The 21,946-nt window shown below is 40.7% G+C and overlaps 1 protein-coding gene across 3 annotated transcripts in view; it reads left to right on the forward strand.

Annotated features, from left to right (window-relative positions):
- Positions 1-21,946, forward strand: part of LPIN1 (lipin 1) — a 750,916-nt gene that overhangs the window by 238,778 nt on the left and 490,192 nt on the right. For all 3 annotated transcript variants that reach the window (XM_044082232.1, XM_044082237.1, XM_044082244.1), the window contains exon 4: positions 971-1,287. In XM_044082232.1, the coding sequence (XP_043938167.1) occupies positions 971-1,287 (317 nt within the window). The remainder of the gene's footprint in view (positions 1-970; positions 1,288-21,946) is intronic.

Below are 21,946 nucleotides of genomic sequence, written 5' to 3' on the forward strand. Positions count from 1 at the left end.
GTCTGCATAGAGTGGCCATTATTGAAGTAAACCACACTGTCTCCAACTTTGCTGTTTTTCCTGGACACCAGATCTGATTTGTTCTTTTAGTTTATAAAAGGTTATCGCACCAGAATGTACTTTAGTTTGCTTCTTTCTGAGAGGGGCTTGCTGTAAGACCCTTTGAGCTCTCTGTATTGAAATTGCACTTTCTGCCAGTCCTAACTGTTGAAATGGTCTGCTCGGTTAGTCAAGAGCCAGGCCACTGTACTCTGGCATGTAGATATTAGGTCAGCCCTGGTTGTAAGGTGCATCAGCTGATGGAGATCCTTGGCTAGAGATGGCACGTTAGATGTCCTCTTCCTCAAATTATTCTGGGTCATGGGGGAGCTGGAGGCTATTCTGGCATACAACCGGTATGAACAGAAAAGTAGTCCTGGACAGGATGTTATTCTATTGCAAGATGTTCAAAAACTCGCAGGCAGACCTGAAGGCAGTTTAGAGACTACCAGTTCACCAACCTGCATATATTTAGGATGTTAGGGGAAACTGCAACCTGCAATAAAACCCCACATGGACACAAGGAGGATATGCAGACTGTATACAGACAGAATCTTGGCCATGAATGAAACTGGAGAACGTAGACATATGAGACCGCAGTGCTAACCTCTGTACCAATCCATGTTTTTAAATACCTGAAACTTGTAAAATATGTTTTTTTAGTGTGAATCTATGGTTCATCACCATATGTCTGATTTTAAAAAAACACTTGGAATTGCTCCAGCATATAATTAACTAAAGTGTGGTGGAAGCCAAAGAGTTTTACTGACTGAGTGACATTCTTTCACTGATTCTTGTTTTTGTACTAGGAAATGTGTTTTTTTACATGAATACTCTGTGTGTTGTAAAGTGAGAGATTGCTTAGCTGTCAGCATTCAGTATGATGTTAAAATATAACTAACTGATTTTCTTTATCTTTTATCCTTTATAGGAGATTGTTCCATCACATCTGGCTACTTCGCCTATTTTATCTGAGGGTGCTGCTCTCTTGGAAGCACAGATGAAGAAGACCTCTTTGGACAGGAAGTGGAACTTGGAATGTAGTGGACAGATGTTGGATACAGCATCCCAAGCTGGAAGTGAGAATCCTTCAAACAGCAGCTCTGTAAAGAAAAGGAGGAAAAGGCGAAGAAAATCAAAAATTGACAGCCTGAAAAAGGAGGATATGGGAGAGTCTTCTGAAGACGAAGACATGTTTCAGATTGAAATGAGCTCCGATGAGGAGAATGAGCCCGCAGACAGCAGCAGGTCTCGTATGACTTTCCTGAATATGTACTGTGAGCTAGCTAAGGTGGTTCAGATGTGGTGATCATGAACATCCTTCCCATTTGCCCAGCAAGTGAAAGTCACCAAAGTAGTTCCCTCAAGGTTTTCATTAGTAGTGTATGGATTTAAATATGTCTGCAGTTAACTATGCTGTTGCTTCTGCAAACTGCAGGCAGGCAGTATTCTATAGTGTTTTGCAACACAAGAAACATTGGGTCATACAAACCCCTTATTTCAGAACCGTAAGGTTCAGTGTGCAAGTAAGATGAAGAATAAATATAAATAAAAAGTCCCTTAGAAAGAAGGCTAATTAAATATGGCTGGAATGAAAAGAGATGCAAGTTGGCCAACTGCATGGCTGTCTCTTAGTAGGCGTGGGAGGTTCAGTATGCAGCAGCCAGATAGACATGGCTGTACCCACCAAGCTATGCACTTTTAAATCTCTGATTTGTACTATAAAGTAGAATACACATAGTTTGGAAAGGAAGCAAAACTTTTAGGGTGAAAGGAAATTTCGAAGGTAAAGTTCTTAACTCTTGGGTGAAATCAAGTTAAATGATTAAGTTATTGGTCGATCAGTATAGGTTCATAGGCAAGTACAAGGCTATCGGCCCAAGGGCCTAAGTAAGCCTAGCCAACAAGGTTCCGTGGCTTACACCACCAAAGAAAGTTAATTTCCTGTGTCCCTGTCGAGCTGAGCCACAGAAGTGATCTCCAGGGTGTATTTCCTATTTCCCATCCACTCATCAAGATTATTCTTGAAGAGTGCTAATGAGGAACTTTGCTTGACATAGATGGGTAGCTTGTTCCAGATTATAGGAAGTCTCTGGGACAGGAATCTATCCCTCCAGCATGTCCTGTTTATTGTGGTGACAAGGTTTAGGTTCCTAGAGTGTGTAGCTTAGAGGGATTGGGATTTCTTATGGAGTAGCATGTCCAACAGCTCTGGGTTTAACATAGCTTTATATCTTGGGCAGAGATCTCCTCGGAGTAGGTGATATGCTACAGAGTAAAGCTGGAGTTTTTTGAGACGGTCAGTGTAGGGCATCTGTTTGAGGCCAGTAATCCTCTGTGTGAGGTCCTTATGTGGCCTTTCCAGCTGCTGCAGATGTCTTGTGAGGTACATTCCAAAAGGGGTATTGTACTCTATAATGGGTCTAATGAGTGCTGAGTAGAGGGGAACAATGACCTCTTTTTTTCCTGGATGAGAACCCCTTTTGTGATGAGGTGTGCCACAGAGAAGGATTTCCTGACTACTGTGGCATTGTGATTATCAAAGGAGAGACTACTGTCCACCTGGATCCCAAGGTCTCTTATCACACATTCAGCATTAAGTAGACTGCCATTTATGTGGTAGTTCATGGGTACAGAGTTTTTACCAAAGGGGATGACAATGTACTTTTTGGCATTGAGCTTGAGGCCATGCCTCTGACACCAGGCATCTGTCTCAATGTGGCCCCTTCTGTAGGATGTCCACATCATTTGGGGACTCGACTCTGGCTCCTAGTTTGCATTCATCTGCAAACTTCGTTAGCCAGAGGCCTTCTGTGTTTGCCTGTACTTCAGAGAAGTAGATACCAAACAGAAGAGGTCCCAGGACTGAACCCTGTGGTACTCCACTTGTCACTGGTTTGAAGTCAGATTTGGAGTCAGAACCCACACTGTAAAAGTTGCAATCAGTGAGCCAGTTGGCAACCCATCTTATGACGTAGGGATTTATACCTAGTTTAATGAGTTTAGCTATAATTCCAGAATAGGGGATGGTGTTGAAAGCCTTGGCGAGGTCAAGATAGACTGTGTGAACCACCTTACCCTCATCTACGGCTTTGGTGACTGCCTCAAAGAAGTCGATCAGGTTCAGAAGGCATGATCTGCGTTTCACAAACTCGAAATGGGTGGGGTCTAGAGTTTGGAGGTTACCAATGTCTTTGTTTATGAGTTCCATGATACGTTCCATGGCCTTGCAGACCAGGCTCATCAGGCTAATAGGGTGATAGTTTCCAGGATCAGTGGTGGCTCCCCCTTTGTGGAGTGGGATAACTGTTGCTGTGCGCCATTCAGTGGGCACAAAGCCTGACGTGAGACTATGATTGAACATGGTGCTTAGGTGGGGAGCAAGTTCGTTTTTAAGTTCATGTAAAATGCAGCCTGGGATGTCTGGTCCCATGGATGCTGTGTTTTTCGTTTTTGGGAGTGCAGCTTTTACCTGCATAGATGTGATTACATGGACTCTGCATTCTTCCTGTATAGATATGAGCCCTTTAGGGGGTGAGAGGGGGTAAAGATCTGCCAGGATGTTGGCAGTATTAGTTGGTTCTGTAATTTTTGTGCCGTTGTGCTGTAACTCGGAGCAGATCTGGGTGCTGCCATTGAGATTCTTGATATAGCTATAGAATGCCTTGTGGTTGCCCTTGGAATCCGTGGCAATTCTGTTTTCATAGCTAGCTTTGGAGGATCTTATAAAAGATCTCAGCTTCTTACTGAGGCTGACCAAGGAGCTCCTCCACTCATGGGATTTTACTCTCTTTTGCAACAGTTTCTTCCTTCTGTTGTAGAGTTTGTTTATGGCAGGGGACCACCAGATTGGCTTCCTGTATTTGGAAGATAGCGTCTTGGTTCTGTTAGGGATAGCATGATCCATGCACTTGTGTAAGTGCTTATAGAGTGCATTTCTGTAGAATTCAGCAGTCATAACTGTATTGCCCATCTGCATGGGTTTCATGAAGTTCACCACTTCTGTCTTAAGAAGCATGAATTTGGCTTTGGAGAGATTTGTTACCATTTTTTGTTAATGGTGGGTGGGGGCAGGATTCGGATATCTAAGGTGATTAGCGTATGGTCAGATCTGACCAACGAGGAGTTGATTTCAGGTGTGGAACACTGGTCACTCATGTTGGTAATGACTAGGTCTAAGATATTGTTGCCCCTGGTGGGGGTGTGGATAAGTTGATCTAGGGCATTGGAATTTATGAATTCCACAAAGCGTTGAGCGAAGGAGTTGGTACATGAGTAGTTTTCCCAGTTAATGGTGGGATAGTTGAAATTGCCCATTATTAGAGTGTTTGGTTGAACCCTAATATTTTCCAGTATATCAAGAAAAGAAGAGTGGGAATCCTGGGGCATGGTGGGGGATCTGTAGCAAGTTACAGTTTGTATTGCAGTTTTGCCCAGAGTTAGTTGCACTTGTATAACCTCTGATGCATTATGGTACGCAACTAGCCTGGCGGTGTGGATATCCGTAATGAATATGGACACACCTCCAACTTTGGTATTCTGGACCAGTTTAGATGGCCGAAAAGTGTGGTATGAGTTATAGCCTGGTAATGCAGGGGTGTTCTCTGGAGCCTTGGGCCAGGTCTCAGTCACTGCACAGATATTGATGTTCTCCATTTTAAGGAGTGCTTCGAGTGAGTGCATTTTGAGATTTAAACTTCTAGCATTGAGTAGCATTACCCTCAGTTTTTGCTTGCCTGTTCCTGTTATGGTAGGGAATTTGTCATCTGAACCTTGCCTAAAAAAGGCACTATAGGGGCGACAAGAGCCTTAGCCAGTATCCGGAATCCCAGGGGCGACAGGTGCATGCCATCTCTGGCAAAGCATTGTGGTCTGGCGACCATGTCGTCCCAGACAGATACTGGATCCCCTTAGAATGACACCAGAAGCTTAGCCAATTGTTGAAGTCAATCATTTTGTCCTTGTACTGCAGTATCATTCTGGGAGATGGCAGGATGCTACTCAGGGCTAGGGTCATACCTGCCTGGGCTACAAGATCAGAGAGGTCTTCCATGTCTCTTTTCATGTAGTCCAGGGAGGTACGTCTCAGGTCGTTCACACCAACATGGACAATGACAGAGTCATAATTGTACTTGAGTGACCTGAGTGCGTGGGTTATGTGGTGGATCCTGGCACCCGGTAGGCAGCTGACAGTAGCCTTCTCCTTGTTTAGCCTGGTGAATGGGACATCAGTGTACCTGACTAAAGAGTCACCTATGACTTGTGCGTTGGGTACGTTGGTTTGCCTTATGGGCTGTGGTTTATTGGCACACTGAGTCTGTGGGCTATGTGTCATTTGGGTTGTGTTGGGGGTGGAGGTTGCTTGCGTTTCTGCTTTGAAGGTCTCTGTTGCTTGAGCAAATTATTATTGAGAGCCTCTGCAAATGTTTTTGTGTTTCTATGTGTGGATTTTGGTGGTGTAGGTTTAGTGGGACTGTGTGAGTATGGTGTGGTGCAAGTGTTTACCTTCTCCTGTTGACTGTCAAGTTCAGTCTTGGTTGGAGAGAGCTTTACCTCCAGTTTGGCTAGATAAATCCCTACGTCACTCGGGTTGCCAACTGGCTTACTGACAGTACCCAGACTGTAAAAGTAGCCGACTCCAAATCCAGCTCCAGACAAGTGGAGTACCTCAGGGTTCAGTCCTGGGACCGGTCTTGTTCGGCATCTACTTCTCTGAAGTACAGGCCAACAGTAAAGGACTCTGGCTAACAAAGTTTGCAGATGACTGCAAACTGGGAGCCATTATTGAATCCCCAAATGATGTGAATATTCTACAAAAGGGCCTTACAGAAACAGATGCTTGGTGCCAGAGGTGTGGGCTCAAGCTTAATGCCAAGAAATGTATAGTTATCCCCTTTGGGGGGAAAAATGTACCCATGAATTACCACATAGGTGGCAGTGCACTAAACACCAAAAGCGTGTTGAGAAACTTAGGGACACAGGTGGACAGTGGTCTCACTTTCGATAACCACATCAGTCAGGAAATCCTATGTGGCACATCTCATCACTAAGGGCTTTTCATCCAGAAAAAAGGAGGTCATTGTCCCACTGTACACATCCCTCATTCGACCCATTATAAATTACAGCGTCCCGCTTGGTATGTACCTCACAAGACATCTGCAACAGCTAGAAAGGCCGCAGAAACACCTCATTAAAAGAATCACAGGCCTAAAGCAGATGCCCTATGCTGACAGTCTAAAAAAAACTCCAGCTATACTCTGTGGCATATCGTCTACTCAGAGACGATCACTGCTTAACATACAAGGCCATGTAAAACCCTGAGCTGTTGGAAATGCTCCACTTAAAGAAATCCCAATCCCTCAGAGCCATATGCTCCAGGGATCTAAACCTTGTCTTCACAATGAACAAAACATGCTGGAGGGATAGGTTCCTGACCCAGAGACTCCCCATACTCTGGAATAGACTGCCCATACATGTCAAGCAGAGCGCCTCCTTGGCCCTCTTCAAAAGGAACCATGACAATTGGGTGGGAGATAGGAAATTCACCCTGGGGATCATGTCAGTCACCCTGCTAGACAGGGGTCCAGGGAAGTAAATATTGTGGGAAGAAGCATTCAGGGACTTGTTTGGCTAGGCTTGTATAGGCCCGATAGCCTAGTACCAACCTATGAACCTAAGATAAGTGAGTCACTCACAGGTTGTGCTGTTGGATGGTAGGAGTAGAGGGTTGTCTGTGTACATGAGGCAATTGCTACATTGCCTCAGGATGTCCAGATTCATCAGATAGACAGGAGAGAACACTGGGAGCTGACCTTTGGACATGCCTGACTAAAAAACTACTTTCCTCTGGACAAGTGAGGAAACTGAGTATAACAGCTGTTTTTCTCTAAGCAAGTACAAAACCTGTTTTCCTCTAGGTAAAGAGGAAGGTTGAGTGCTGTAGTAATTTGTAGCTTATGTAGTGCTAACAATTTCTGAACAAGTACTGAGCATGAATAAGCAAATTCAAGTGCTAAAACTAAGGATATGTACCTGGATCTTGTGGTAGATAGGCTATCTAGTGCTTACCACTCCCACTGATAAGCTAGAAAGCATTGTTAAGCTAAATATGTCCAGACTCGTTAACTTATTTGGTCATTCCACTTCCAGTAGAGCTTCATTTCAAAGCTTAAAAAAAACTTCAATCAAAGATATCTTATTTATTAGACCCACTTCCTGGAAAGGACTTTAGTAACTCTGACGGAGAAATGGAACCAGGAATTTCTTATCCATTAGTCCTTTTCTTCTTTTACAGGAATTTGAAACTGTTGCCTATTTTTTATACTGGCAACAAAATTTAAACAATCATATTTAGCCTAAAAGAGAGAGAGGGGTGGTAAATTGATTTTAATCATTTTGATTTTGTCTTAATTCTATTTTAATATGTCCTTAATCTCTATTTCTTTTTTTTCTGTATAAAGGTTTTCATCGTATTAGAGTGGAAAGAACTTAATATATGTAAAGTATGCTGCTGTTTTTAGATTGGAAGAAAACTCAATTAGAAAAAAAGAATGCACACTATTTGTTTAATTTAACTTGTTACAGCACTTATTTAGTTTCCCTTTGCCAAAGGTAAAATTAGGTTTTGACCTGCAGTACACATTTGTCTAACTTGTATTATTGAAATTGTATTATTTGTTGTATTATTTGTTTAACTTGTATTATTGAAAAGGAAGAATCTTTAGTTTAGGTTTAGACGCACTTCAGATAACTTTGACTTGATAGAGAACAGTTATTCTCTGGCAGTTAGCAATTGCTGCATGCTCACAGAAACTATACTTATTTTTACCAAATCCTTAAATACCAGTACTTCCAAGATGGCTGCACATTGAGTATGTAACAGCTTAACTCTAGCTCTGCCAGTGTGAAAATAGAAACTCCACAGACGAGCCAGTAAAATTTTGTGTTTATGGGTAAATTTAAGGAAACTGGCTCTTAAGTATAGTGCGTAGATGCCAGGAAAACGAAATACAGAGCACTTGGAAAAAATCAGCTAGAAAAAGAGAGGAAGAAACACTGACCAGGGAAAGTTCTGCAGCTGTTCAGCAAAAAGCTATTCAAACTCCAGATGTGACGTACAGTAACCTAGAGGAAGATACAAGACAAATGCACACAGACCTGGTTAAAATAAACAAAACACTGATGGATTATGTTAACACAAACAACAAAAGGCTGGAAAAATGAAAGAAGCTTTAAACATATTCAGATGAGTTGATAAAGTTGTAAAAATCTGAGGTTGACATGAAAAAAAATCTGGCTGAATAACAGACTGCTCAGAAAGAGAAGTTCATTTAGGTTCATAGGTTCATAGATAGTTAGGTTCATAGATTAGTACTAAGCTAACTGCCCTTGCGAGCCATTTTAAGCCTAGCCAATTATCCCTTGTGAGACTCAAACCCTGCACCTTGTGTTTGTAAGGCAAACACCTTAACCATTAGGCCACCCTCTGACAGTTTAAAAAAATAATAGAATTAGAGGACAGAACATGTAGGGAAAACCTGAGATTTTTAGCTATACCAGAGATGTTGGAAGGAACAGGCTGCATTAATTTAATGAAAGCACAAATAAGCAACTGCACTGGAATTCCACAGCAGGAGTTGTTGTTTGAAAGGGCACATCATTTCTATGCTCCAAAACTGGCTATGAGAAAGCAACCTAGATCTTTAATATTAAAGATGTATTCCTACCAGCAGAAGGAATTGATTCTGGCAAAACTGTGGGAGAAAGGCAAACTACTAATAGTGGGAGACAGCAGAGTGTTTGCGGAGAATGCTTTTTAATTGTTCAGTAGGCAGAAGAAGAATAAATTCATTCCAATATTCAGGGAATGTCAAGATGCAGGTGTGAGATTCAAAGGTATTCTTCCTTGGAGGCACAAAATCATTTTTTGATGAAGTACATGCTAAGGAGGAAATACAAAAGCTTGTCCACAAAAAGCTGTGAAACGGTATGAGGTTCTGCTGCTTGTTCTTCTGGTAATAAAGACCACAGAGAAACCTTTTCCACTGTTTCAATGGAAGAATCAAGAGTACATTGGAAATGAAGCAGAGACCAGATTTGGGAGATGGAGATGAGCAGTAATAAGTCCAGTAACTTAGTGTGGAATTACAGTGCTATAATTATATTTGTGAAATATGACAGAACAAGAAAATCTGGAAATATTGGACTTTTTCAGAATTTGTTGGACTTCTGGGGGACTTTAAATTATATGCCCTACTTCATGTCATTAATGTTCAGAATGCTTTGGGGAGGGAAAGAAAGGGGAGAAAGTTAACTATAAGTAAAGAAAACATTTGTTTCTTAGAACTTTTTGTGGTGTGTGGTTTTCTTTGCATGTAAGTAAAGTTTTTCTCAGTTATTTTTAAGTGTAATGGTGATTGTAAATGGGTGCTGCAGGTCTCTTTTCCCTTTCTTTCTCCATTCTCTTTTCTTCTTCTTCAGTTTTAGGAAATGTAGGCACTGCAGTGTATAAAAAAGCCTGATTAAAAGAACATGACAAAAGAAGAATCAATGTGCTTTTTCTCATTCTTGCATGGGGGAATGATTAGATTAAGGACCTTAGATTGATTTACTAACAAGTTTTAAGAGAAAGCAACTAAGTGAAAAAGAATATTGAATATTATGAGGCTTTTTTAGCAAATAAATGTATGCTCATGTCTCCTTGGAAACAGTCTTATAGAGAAATTGACTGTATTCAGACTGTATTCAGACATGAGAACCAATCTGATAGATAAATTAGGTATAACCTCGTGGAGAGTGATTAGCTGAGGAAAAAAAGAAAAGAGAAACTGGCTAGGAGATGTTTTCTGAAAGCATTTGGGGGTTTTCTCAGCTGGAACAGCTATAAAGATGAGACAAAACCAGTTAGCACTTAGTAGAAGCACAGGCTGCACCATGCATCTTGGCATGGATAACTTTTCTTTTAGGTTAACACGGGTTTGTGAGTGTGGCTGTCAGCTTGGGACATTTGTTCCTGTTAGGAGGGTAAAATTTCACATTTGAAGATGTATATACTTTTCTGTGTTAGTATTAAATTAATAGGTTTTAGGGGGTATTGGGTTTTTGTTTTTGTTTGAGGGATATCAGTAAAACAAATAGTGTTGTAAGATGTGACATAGGCTCAAATGGATGTGGCATGAAACAACTGTATACAAGTTCAACCTGCCAGTCTATGCGTATAACACAAAAGCTGGAACTAGACATTTAACAAAAAGGTGTTATACATAAAATATGGGAATAATAACTTTTTAATCCAGTGATGCTTTCAGTAATGTTTTTAAATGTCAGTGGTCTCAAAGATAAATACAAAAAAGAAAGAATAAAGACATGCAGGTAGGTGCTTGTGTGCATGTCTGTGCCTTCTGTGAATGTTGCTTGCCAGGCTGGCAGCTTGACACCTTAAAAACACCACTGCCAATCAATCTGCAGACCGGTGATCCGCTGTGGCGACCCCCAATGGGGAAAAGCCGAAAGACATTGCTAGTGAACGATATTAAAAAAATGTAGAGTGCAACTAGCTATGTTGCAGGAGACACACTTGGAAATAACTGAACATTTGAATTTGATAAAGGTTTTCAGCATATTTATTCAGCAGATATCTGGGGAAAAATGAAAGGAGGAGTATTTATATTAATTGCAAGGGGAGCTCCAATAATGATAGAAGAGGATAAAAAAGGTAATAATGGCAGATTTGTAGTGCTAAGGGGATACTGGCAAGGGAGGAGTTAACATTGGCATGTAGTTGTATCTCACCTAAAACTGCTGTAAAGGAGCTTAAGAAAATGTTGGGAGAAATAACAGTTTTCAACAAGGAATATTACTTGTACATGGGGACTGGAATTTGATTTGCAGCAATGAACATGTGCCTGGAGAGAATCCAGAAGGGAAAGTATAACAAAGGAGGGTAGATTTTTGAAGAAATTTATAAAAATATTTGGCATGAAAGATGTGAATTCAGTAATGGGAGTTTGGAGTGAATTTGCATATTATTCCCCAAGATATAAAAATTGGGCTAGGTTAGACAGAATTTACATTTCACAGGAACATGTGCATTTAATTGAAGGTCTTGAAAGGCACCCAATAACTATTGCAGATCATGTGCCAATAATAACTAAAATAAAACACATGGTAATGAAATAAAAATGAGACACTGGCACTTTCCCACTTATCTGTTGGAAAGAGAAAAAATTAAGGAATGGGTAGTGGAATTTATTTAGGTGCTATTCAAGAGGCTAGAAATTACTTCTGAAAATTTAGCTAGGGAGTGGGATAAAATGAAGGTGGAGTTTAAAAATAAGGTGGAAATAAAAGGAGAGCTATGGCTAAGAAGTAACGAGAGTTATTTAGAGGGACTGACAAATGTTAGTGTTGCAGAATAGGAGGAATCTCACAGAACAAGAAGAGGATCAATTGCAGAATGCTAAGCTGAAAATAAGGGATTCCTCGATAATATACACAAGTTTAGAAAGATTGCTGTTGAGCAACTGTTTTTTGATGATAACACTAGAGCACAAAAACTTTTAGCACAACAACTCTGGCAACAGAAAGTAGCAAGTGCTTAGGGAGCCTATAACAAGGAGGATAACAAGATCCTGTAGAGATATTAGAAATATTTTGGAAATTCTGTCAAAGTGTGTATAAAGCAGAGAAATATTGAAATCAAAAAGATACAAATAGAAATGTTTATGGAAAAATTAAAAATGCCAAGGTTAGAGGTAGATGAGGCTCAATTACTAACAGGATAGGAGGAGATGACTTAAACTGTAATGTATAAAATGTACAGGAAAGTTCCCAGGAATAGATGGTATTCCTGTGGAAGTTTGGAAAGTAGTAGTGAAAAAAAGCTGATAAAGATCCGGAAGATTTTTTTAACAGTATTTTAAGAGGAGGAGAAGTGCCAACATCCTGGAAGAAAGCAGTGGTAGTTTTAATACCTAAAGCGGGGAAACATCCATCCGATCCAGCTTCATACAGGCCCATTTCAATACTAAACTATGATTATAAAGTATGGCATGGATATTTTTACTAAAAACAATTTAGAAAGAAAACAACATAAGCTTCTGGGGGGGTGCACGAGATTATGCGGGTAAGTGTACTTATTCTTCACGCCCTGCAGTTAAGAATTTGGACTCAAGCTTTGATTTTGACTCAAATGTTAACTCAGTTTTGGATTTTTCAAATGCCTCAGTAGTGGTGGAGCAGGATAATGATTTTTTGGAGACTTTGCCCTCTGAGGAGGTCCGAAAGACTGGCCCAACAGAGAAGTAGTTTTCAGGGACTTAATTCCTTTATCCCACTGGGGAGATAGACAGTGATGCAACAGAAAGGCAGGAGGAGGGGGAACTGATGCAACAATCGAGGAAAAAAACAAACTTTTAAGTCTGAGAGTTCACTCGCAACATCGTGAATGTGCTTTTAATGCTTGTAATTTGAGCTCCGTTTCACTGACTCCAGTCCATTATTCCCTATCGAGTAAGGGATTTACTTTTGTACCTTCATTTAAGACCGATGTGGACAAGTTGTTAATTAATTTAAAGTTGTACACAAAGAATTTGTATTTAAAACTAGTCTTTGGTTCCAGCATTTGTGATGTCACTGGTTTGAAAAGAAAAAGTATTTGTACTCCACCCAAAAACCCTAGTGTTTTAGCCTTTGAGTCGTCTTGCAAAAATGTGATTAGGAGCTTGTGCTCGAAACACAAGGGTTGTTGTTGTTGTTGTTGTCTTTCGGCTTTTCCCGGTTAGGGGCTGCCACAGCGGAACTCCGGTCCGCTAATGATTAGCAGTTGATTTTCATGAACGCCGAGGTGCCAGCTTGACGTTCAACCTTCAACGAAGGCACGCCCATTTACGCATGTCTTTCGAACACCCACCCAACTGCTGGGAGGACATGCAGACTCTACACAGAAGGCACTCCCCGCACTCCAGCCGGGAATCGAACGGGAGAACCTCTTGTTGTGAGGCAACAATGCTGCCGCTGCACCACCGCGGAATAGACACAAGGGTAATTTGGATAATATAACACAAGATCAAAGGGCTGTTCTTTATGAATTGATACACAATAGAGATATTAGAGTAATGAAACCTGATAAAGGTGTGGGTGTAGTTATCATGAACCAATTTGATTATTCTTGCAAAGTGTTCGATATATTGAATGACTGTGTTACATATGGTAGGATTTCAAAGAACAAAGTTAATGTGGCCTTTGCCAAAATTGACTATTTTTGATTTGATACAGTTAGTCAGGATGCCATTACACAACAAGAGTTTAAGGTGAAAAAAAAACACATATCCCTTCAGTTTTTGGTATCCCTAAGGTAAACAAAAATGTTGACCTCCTCTAAGACTTATTGCAGCTCCCATGGGGGTCTAAAACTGAACAAACAGCAGCTTAAATTGATTTTCATTGTAAGCATGCATTGTTTAATATCTCATACATACTTCATGGCACCTGGCACCTGTTGGAGTTGGTCACTTCTTTAGACATTAATGCAGACACATCATGGTTAACCATTGATTTTGCCAACGGATTTTGTGTGCTACCCCATGACATTGGTTTAAAGTTCTTTAATGAAGTTCTTTTCTGATATGATTTGTTAACTGACCTTATGGAGATTGTTCTTTATTAACAGTTTCATTTATTTTGAGAGGTAACTGTTCCATCAGACTTCAGGTGTTGCTATGGGTGCCAAGTGTGCACCCATTTTTGCAAATCTGGTTTTAACTGAATGGGAAAGGAGATTTGTTTTTACCTCTCCTTTTTTTCTTCATGTTGTTTTCTATTTTCAATTTTTAGATGGCATATTAATTGTGTGGAAAGGAGAAGATGAACTAATCCCTTTGTTCATTGAGTACATAAGTGGTACTTCTTCCTTTTTAAATTTTACCTATAGATGTCATAGGCACACGATCGCTTATTTGCATGTTTGTTTATACAAAAATACCATGGACAATAGACTTCTTTCCACTGTTTACTGTAAAAACAATCAAATTTCTTTTTACATTTCAGTAGCTGCCATCCTTTATTTCAAAAGAAGAGTGTGGTCAAAGAACAAATGGTCTGGCTTTCTAGGTTGATCACATTAGATAACATGTTTGTACTTGAAATGGACAACTTGATCAATATGTTTAAAGATAGAGGATACCCACTCTTTTGTTACAAAAATTTGTGAAGAAGTTAGAAGAGGAAGATCTAGTAGATTTTCTCCTATTTTAAAACTAGAAGGCATGTCTTAACACCTTGGATGCTTATGGTAGAAACAGAGATGAAAAGAGAACTGTCATGGTTGTGCCTTACAACTTTGATGCTCCTCCACATTTATAAAATATTGGAATTGGCTTGAAAAACAGCGCTTCTTGCTTGATATGAGGATAAAATTAGGTAACGCACTGAAAGTATTGTATGGCAGGGGTGAAAACTAGAAGGGATGGTTAGAAAACAGGCCCCAAGTAGAGAGTTATAGACATAGTTCAAGTATGGGTAAGTGCAGTAGTTGCAAGTTTTGCAAATATATAAGTGATGGTCCATATGGGATGGTAAAAAATTAGATCAAAACTGTCACTTGCCCAGGGATATGTAACTATTAACTCTAAAATGATATTTACCTTGCTTCTTGCATTTCCTACCATGTATTTTACATAGGTAAAACTGTTAGAAAGCTTAAGAAGCTTATAGGTGAACACGTCAGTGATATTAAAAACTAAAAGACTGTGAATGCTTTGTTTCGACACTCTGTGAAATGTAACAACTTTAAGAGGTTTTTATTTTTATAATCAATAAAGTTCCTGTTGATGAAATGGGAGATGATGAAAGCATGCTGGAATACAAAGAGGTATTGTGGCAACTCAAGTTAGATGCTACTAATGAACCAGGTATTAATGATAACATTTCTTTTGTAGGCATTCTTAAGTTGAGGGCTGGATTAGTATAAACATTACTGTGGCTAGTTATTATGTGTTTTTTAGGTTCATAGGTTCATAGGTTCATACTAGGCTATCTGCCCTAGGGCATTTATAAGCCTAGCCAGAATGTGTTTGTTTTTTACCAATTTTAATTTTAATTTTTTTTTGCCTTGCCCTTTGCCTTTGTTATGCTCTGCCTCTGTCTAACAGTGACACAGAAGTGATACCCCCGTAAACCTCACCCATCCATCATTCCACCATTCAAGACACTGAGGGAGTCAGTGAGGACTCTGCCCTTGGACTGTGATTTTTGTATTTTTTGAAGGGAGGAGAAGGGAGGCCTCATCTGTCCCATCCAGTCCCTCCTTATTTCAGTGCAGCGGTTCTGAGTCTCTCAGCCAGCGTGGCCAGGTGGGATTTTTCTTTTTCTGAGGTGCAGCATGTCCATTAATTCAATTTTGAATGGCCAGGTTGGACAAATCGCACAGATCGGCCCTGAACAGGCGTGGCCTGATGAGTAGAGAGTAGAGTTGGAGTTTTGGGCAGCATATGGCATCTGTTTGAGCACTTTGATCCTTGAGAGTGTGATGGACTTGGTGTCTTTGCTTCCAGGGTCTGCAGGTTGTGTAAGGTAAGGCATAATGAAAGGGGCATGAACTCTCCATATGAGGCCTGATGAGGGATGAGAGAAGAACGATGATAGACCTCCCTGATCTAGATGTGAATCCATGATTGCCACTATATAAAATTGTTTTTTCTAAATTATCTTTTTTACACCAGGGGTCCTCAAATGAGACTGCTATCAAAGTCCCTAATTACTTCCCTTGGTCCTTAATTTTACCTTCTGTATTGGTAATTTGGACCTATGTGGTAATTTGATGGGAGCTTTTTTGTTTTTGCGCCAAAGGCGATGACTAGGCTTGGCTTTTACTTGTTGCTTGAGGCCTGGCAGGCCCTTTGAGGATGTTTGTTTCCCTGAGGGAGGATGTTGGGTTTGCGTTTGTGGAGAGTTGTCCCATTATGGTCCAGTCCTGTTCCTTCTCATCTGCCTAACTTGGCCAAGAAATATATAACCCCAGCTGGAGCTCCACTCCATAGAAGTGAACCACCAAGCTCCCAGGGAGTAGCCTTGGAGGATGCATTGGGTCACTGGTAACTTTCAACCCATCTTCCAGCATAGGAGTCCTTTCTAACCCAGTGGGTTCTGTGAGCCGCCCCGGTAGGGTGTGGTATCTAAGGAGGGGGTTATTAGTGCCGCTGGGTATTGTATTCCGCCATCAAGTGCCTGGGGGCTGTGATCAACTTCCCTTCTTGGTGTAGGTTGGCTGTGTGGACCACCTCAAGCTTACATCATAGGCCAGGGTGAGGTTTTCCCACCAAAATAAACCAGCAGGATCTGGCAAGGATCTGTCCCCAAACCCAATATTCCCATAGGAGCATGGCTTTGTCTGTCTGTAGTTTCCTTTCCTATTTATGAGGTTCCACCTGATTTGCAGGTTAGCTTTGCACTGTTGTTATACACCTCGTGGCATGGATTTCCAGGGATCCGCACCTTGCACCACTTTGTGGAGTAATGTTGCTGTAATGCTCTTCTGGGTTTAGCTTGTTTTGAGTAGAGCTTTTATGTTGAACAGTAGTTCGTTTGCTTAGTAGCTCTTGGTCTTCATGATGCTGTGTCTGCACTGGCCCAACCGTTCTGATCCACTGGGAGCTGGATAGATAAATTTGCAGAGGCTGCCTTATCAGAGGGCTTGAGATGTTTGGGATTGCAGCTTTACCTGGGGGGGTTGAGTGTGGAGGGGAATGTTGGTGAAAATTTGTTTTTTCCTGTATGTTAGGAATGTCCTGTTGTCTTTTTTTATTTTTTTTCATAACTCAACTAAATAGTGTCATTATCTGGGAATTCCCACCCAGGTTCCTTTCTTAACAGAGTGCCCTTAAACGATTTATGAGTTTAGTGTCCTGTGCAATTACTTTGCAGAGCTGGCCTTAGAGATTTTTTTGCTTGCCCGTCCAGTTTTTGCTAATACTGATCAGAGATGCTGTTTAGGATGTTTGCATCTTTTCTTGAGATTAACTTTTTTGCTTGATATGAACTTTTTTTATTTATGTATTTCTTTAAGAGGGAAGGCATACTAATTAAGGATGTTTATGATAATTTACAGTAACTGATGATGTCACCTTTAATCTTTAGTCTTTTTCAATGCTATCTTTTATTACACTGTAACTCCGACGAAGCCTGTTTTGTAGGCGAAAGCACTTAGTTCTGTGTTTAAACGTTTCTGAACACACGTCCGTGGTGCTGTTATTTTTTGTTTTTATTTTTGTTTGTTTTCTCTTTTTATTTATTTATTTATTTTTTGGTTAATAATTATGATTAGCTCTGTGTTGAAGTGGGCAGTGGGTAGTACGACTATCATATGACGTGGTACGCATAGGAAAAACATCTGTTTAACAAAATTCGTCTGTCATTTTGTGTGGCATAAGACATAATCATAGGCAGAGAACGCATAGCCTGTCAGCTTGATGTCAGATCACAGAATGTACAAAGTGACTGGGCCACGTGGCCATTTACCTTTCCTATTACTCACGCTTAGACCTTACCTCCTTTTACAAAGAGTGATAGGCCAATCATACTTTGGAGTATGCTTACAACTACCCATCCAACTAATTTCTCCTTAAAAGAAGATAATATGTTGGCATTGTTTGATCTGAAGATGGAAGTTTTTTTCAGAGATAGGGTAGTCATTGCAAAACAAATCTGTCTCTCTTCTGTAGTTTGTTTGCTGAAGCAGGTTCATATCTGGCTCTTCTGTTTACTGGACTGTCTTATTTGTGGAAAAATTAGATCTTTGACTGCCAGATCCCTAACAGCCTAGAAAGCAAGGCACAGTTCACCCCTAAGTAGTGTATAGGGCAGTGAATACAGGCACTAGGCTTCCAGCCTCTCTTGGTTGCTCAGGTTTTTTAGAACCATGATCTTTTTTGTTCTGAACCTTTGGCATATGCTTAGTAAAATATATCTCAAAAAGGGCACTGGATTCAATGATAGGCCTGATCAGTGCAGAATGTAGAGGGGTTAGGACTTTGTTGGATCTAGAGGAAATATCGGGTCTATATTACGAGAGCGAATATACTGTTAAGCGAATACTAAAACCCCAACACCTATTGCACGAACCGCTAATATCCTGAACGCACTAAACCGCAAAATTTTAAATGTTGAACTGTCATACTCGGCCAACCCCACCACCCGCTACATACTACCTACCCAAACAAAATAAATAAAGCACATACATACGCTAACCAAACCCTACTTCTAACCCTAAAGTAAAGCACAAACACCCTACTTCTACCATACACTAAACCCCACTTACACAACTATCTATGCACTATCCTTAACCCCTCCCTAACCCTAAGGTCCTTAACTACCGCACACTTCCCATACATAGATTTATCCAAACAAAATAAATAATCCACATACATACATTTAACAAAACCCTACTCCTAACCCTACACTAAATCTAACATACATAACCTATCTATGCACTTACCTTAACCCGCATCCTAACCCTAAAGTCCGTAACTATCCAACACTTACCTTATACAGCTATTCAACAGACGGGCCAACCATGGTAATTCGACATTTTCTGAAATTGCGGTTTTGGAAGTTCGCTATAAGTCCGTTTCACGCAATACGTGTCGACGTTTACGTATTTGTGTAAATGGACTTTCGCTCAGCTAATATAGACTCGGAAGTATCCATTGTGATCATCTGCGCCAGATAGAAGGATTTACTGTCCACTTCTGCAACATGATGATCAAAGGAGAGGGGACAGGAGTTATCTACACATATTCCATGGTCTCTCACAACATCTCCATTTTGGAGTAGGCTGTTTTCTATACTGTAAACTGATTGAAGGAGTTGTTTACCACATGCAACAGTGTAGCATTTTAGCCTGTTTTCAGAGCACCAGCCATTAACATGTGTAAGTTAGCTTTGTAGCTTCCACATAACAGAAAGAGGTTTGAGTATGGCATCACTTTTGTCATTTATAGACTTTTGGTTAACCAGAACTCCATGTTTTTGATTTGGAGATGTGGAGCCAGCTGAAGTGCTTTGCACCTCATAAACTTCACATTCTCTGTCTGGAAAGTACAAGAACAGAGCAACACATTTATGAAGTGTTCAAACTCCAAGTAAACAAGATGAAAAGACAGTCAGAAGTGAATGTGATTTTACTAAATGCCAATGTCTCAGCAGTTAAATGGGTGATGTAGAGGTAGTTCTCTGCTTTGAGTTGAAATTGTTACTGCCAGTGAAAAGTGGCTTAAAGATCCAGAACGCATATAGCAGAGGATAGGATGCATCTCCTTTAATTGCTGCAAATCTAGGTGGTGGTGGTATCTCTGCAATTAAAAGAACACCTAAAAGAAAAAAAACAAGAAACTGATTTGGACTACATGTTGTTCATACAGTAGTAAATATCAAAGAACCGTTCATCTGTCCATTTTATTAATCTCTTATCATGTTGAAGGTTGAGGTGGTAACAAGTTGAGCAGGGCAAATTAGACTAACGTTTCCACAGCAATGTTCTCCAGTTTCTACTGGGGCATTCCAAGGCATTCCCCAGTCAGCTGGGAGATGCCCAGAAAAGACTTGAGTTATTGTTGTTTTTGAATATTCTGCTAGTAGGCTGTATGTGCCACACCTCCCCTGAATGGTGCCCAGACTAAATCAGCTCACCCCTCTCAATCCTGAGGAGCAGTGGCTGTACACTTTAAGTACTACTAAGAGACCTTCATAGGTAAATAGTAGGCTATCAGTCTGCAAACCATTACAAGCCTAGCCAATAACCAGAGGCCAGAATCAAACCCTATACCTTGTATGTGTGAGGTTAAGACCTTAACCATTACACCCCCCCACCCCCAAGAGATCTTCTTGGATTGCCAAGATCCTCACTCTGCCTTGGAGAGTGGTCCTAGCAGTCCTCTGAAAGAATGTTAACTTCATCACTTAAATCCTTCATGTCATTGTTTCAGCCACTGCCAGTGGTTCATGGCCATAGCTGAGGATGGGTTATAGATTGGTAAATTGAGAACTTGTTACTAGGACTTCACTACCACAGTCTGGTACAATACCTGGAGTACTGCTGCCACTGTAAACTTAATCTAGTCAATCTGCCATTCCCCTTTCTCCTTATTTGTGAACAAGGCTGTGAGATACATAAACAGTTTCACTTAAGGTGGTGTTCCCCACCATCTGTAGAAATCAGTCCACTCTTTACCGGAATAGAACTATAACCTTCGATTTAGAGGTGCTGATTCTGATCCCAGTCATGAAACACTCCGCAGTAAATTGCTCCAATAGATGGGGAGATCACAGTCTCTCAAGACCAAGAGGATATTATCATCATGGTTACCAAACTAACATGAGTTAGTGCAGCTATTTTCTTTGACTCATTGACTGGTAAGATAAAACAGCATTCATTTATTTTCCAGTGATAAAGCACTAAAATTCCAATTAAGGTATATGACAGATTAGAGCAGTCTACAGTTACGTGATATATAGAGGCAAATCAGACTCCAGCATCACCATTTGATCTGATGTTGTTAATTTTCTTCCCATTCATTACGGATGGGTTCGGTTTGGAACCGAGTCGGCCTGATACCAAGCTTGCGCCATCCAAAAATTCTTGAGCTAAGCTTCTACCCACAATGCCCTTCTCCCAGTTACCTCAGATCTCATTTGCTGCATAGCCGTAAAGCTGCATTTCAGCCGAGCTCTCAGCTAAGTGGAAACTTTTTGATATCTTGTATGATTTTTTTTTGTCACTTTTCTTCTCAATAGTGATTTATATTGATAACTCTGTATATATTTGCAGTTATATTTAGGCTTCACTCCTGCTTCTACCCGGTTGGTAAACTTTTAAGTACCGTTGGTGGTATGACCTTCTCTCTCTACCCTTGTGGTATTCCTTGAATACCATCGTTGGTATTTCTTTTCTCTTTCCCTTTTATCTGTCTAGATGTGTGTTTCTGTTTTGTTGTTTTTCATAGATAGTGTGTCTATTTGTATAGGTTTAGACATAAAGATAGCAGAGCTTACAATTTTTCTATAGTACTCTAAAACCTTGATTGTTGTGTTTAAAATTTAATGATGTCTGATAAAAAGGGTAGATCGGGTTTCAAACATTGTGCTTCGTGTAAGGGTAAACGGTTGAATAGTGACTCTCATGATGATTGTGTTTATTATTTGGGGGTGGCCCATCTTTCTGTGCAACCTCCCTGTGTGATTTGTCAAAGTTTCAGTCAGCGCACTTTGAATGAGCGCAAGAATAAGTTGATCCTGAAGAGCTTACTTTGTTGCCTTTTTTCAGAGGCCCTTTCTGCGACGGTGGTCTCAACCCCTCCTATTAAGGATAAGAAAAGACCCCCTTCCGGTTCCCTCTTCACCCTCCAGTGATCAGGGCAAGTCTGTGAAACCTAAAATGCCAAAACTATCTTCGGAGCAGAAGTCTGCCTCGGCAGCACCGACCTCTTCTGCTTCAGCTATGACTGTTACTATGTCGGTGCCAGCTTCGGCTCCGATTTTGTCTCTGGCACCGACTATCAACCTCGCTACGAATTCAGCACTGGGTGCCACTTCAGCACAATGCACGCCTTCAATGCCTGTCTCTGCAATTACAATTGAACTTTTTGTATTGGCTCCGAGTGCCCCTTCGGCACCGAGCTCTTTTATGGCCCTGACAAGAACGGATTTGACCTCACAGCTTTTTGTCTCCAAACTTGAGACATCGGTGCTAGTAGATTCCACACCACAGACCTAATACTTTCCATCCGTAGACCGTTTTCTAGGGCAAGTGTACAGTCCATTCCTAGAATGACCTGACTCACCGTCGGGAGTATCCACTAGATCCACCAGTAGCCTTTCAGAACTTGATGTGCTTCTTGTGGATCAGCTGTTGGCA

The sequence above is a fragment of the Protopterus annectens genome, chromosome 1.part1, assembly GCF_019279795.1.
Source record: "Protopterus annectens isolate FY-2018-M chromosome 1.part1, PAN1.0, whole genome shotgun sequence".
In the NCBI taxonomy this organism is placed as follows: domain Eukaryota; kingdom Metazoa; phylum Chordata; order Ceratodontiformes; family Protopteridae; genus Protopterus; species Protopterus annectens.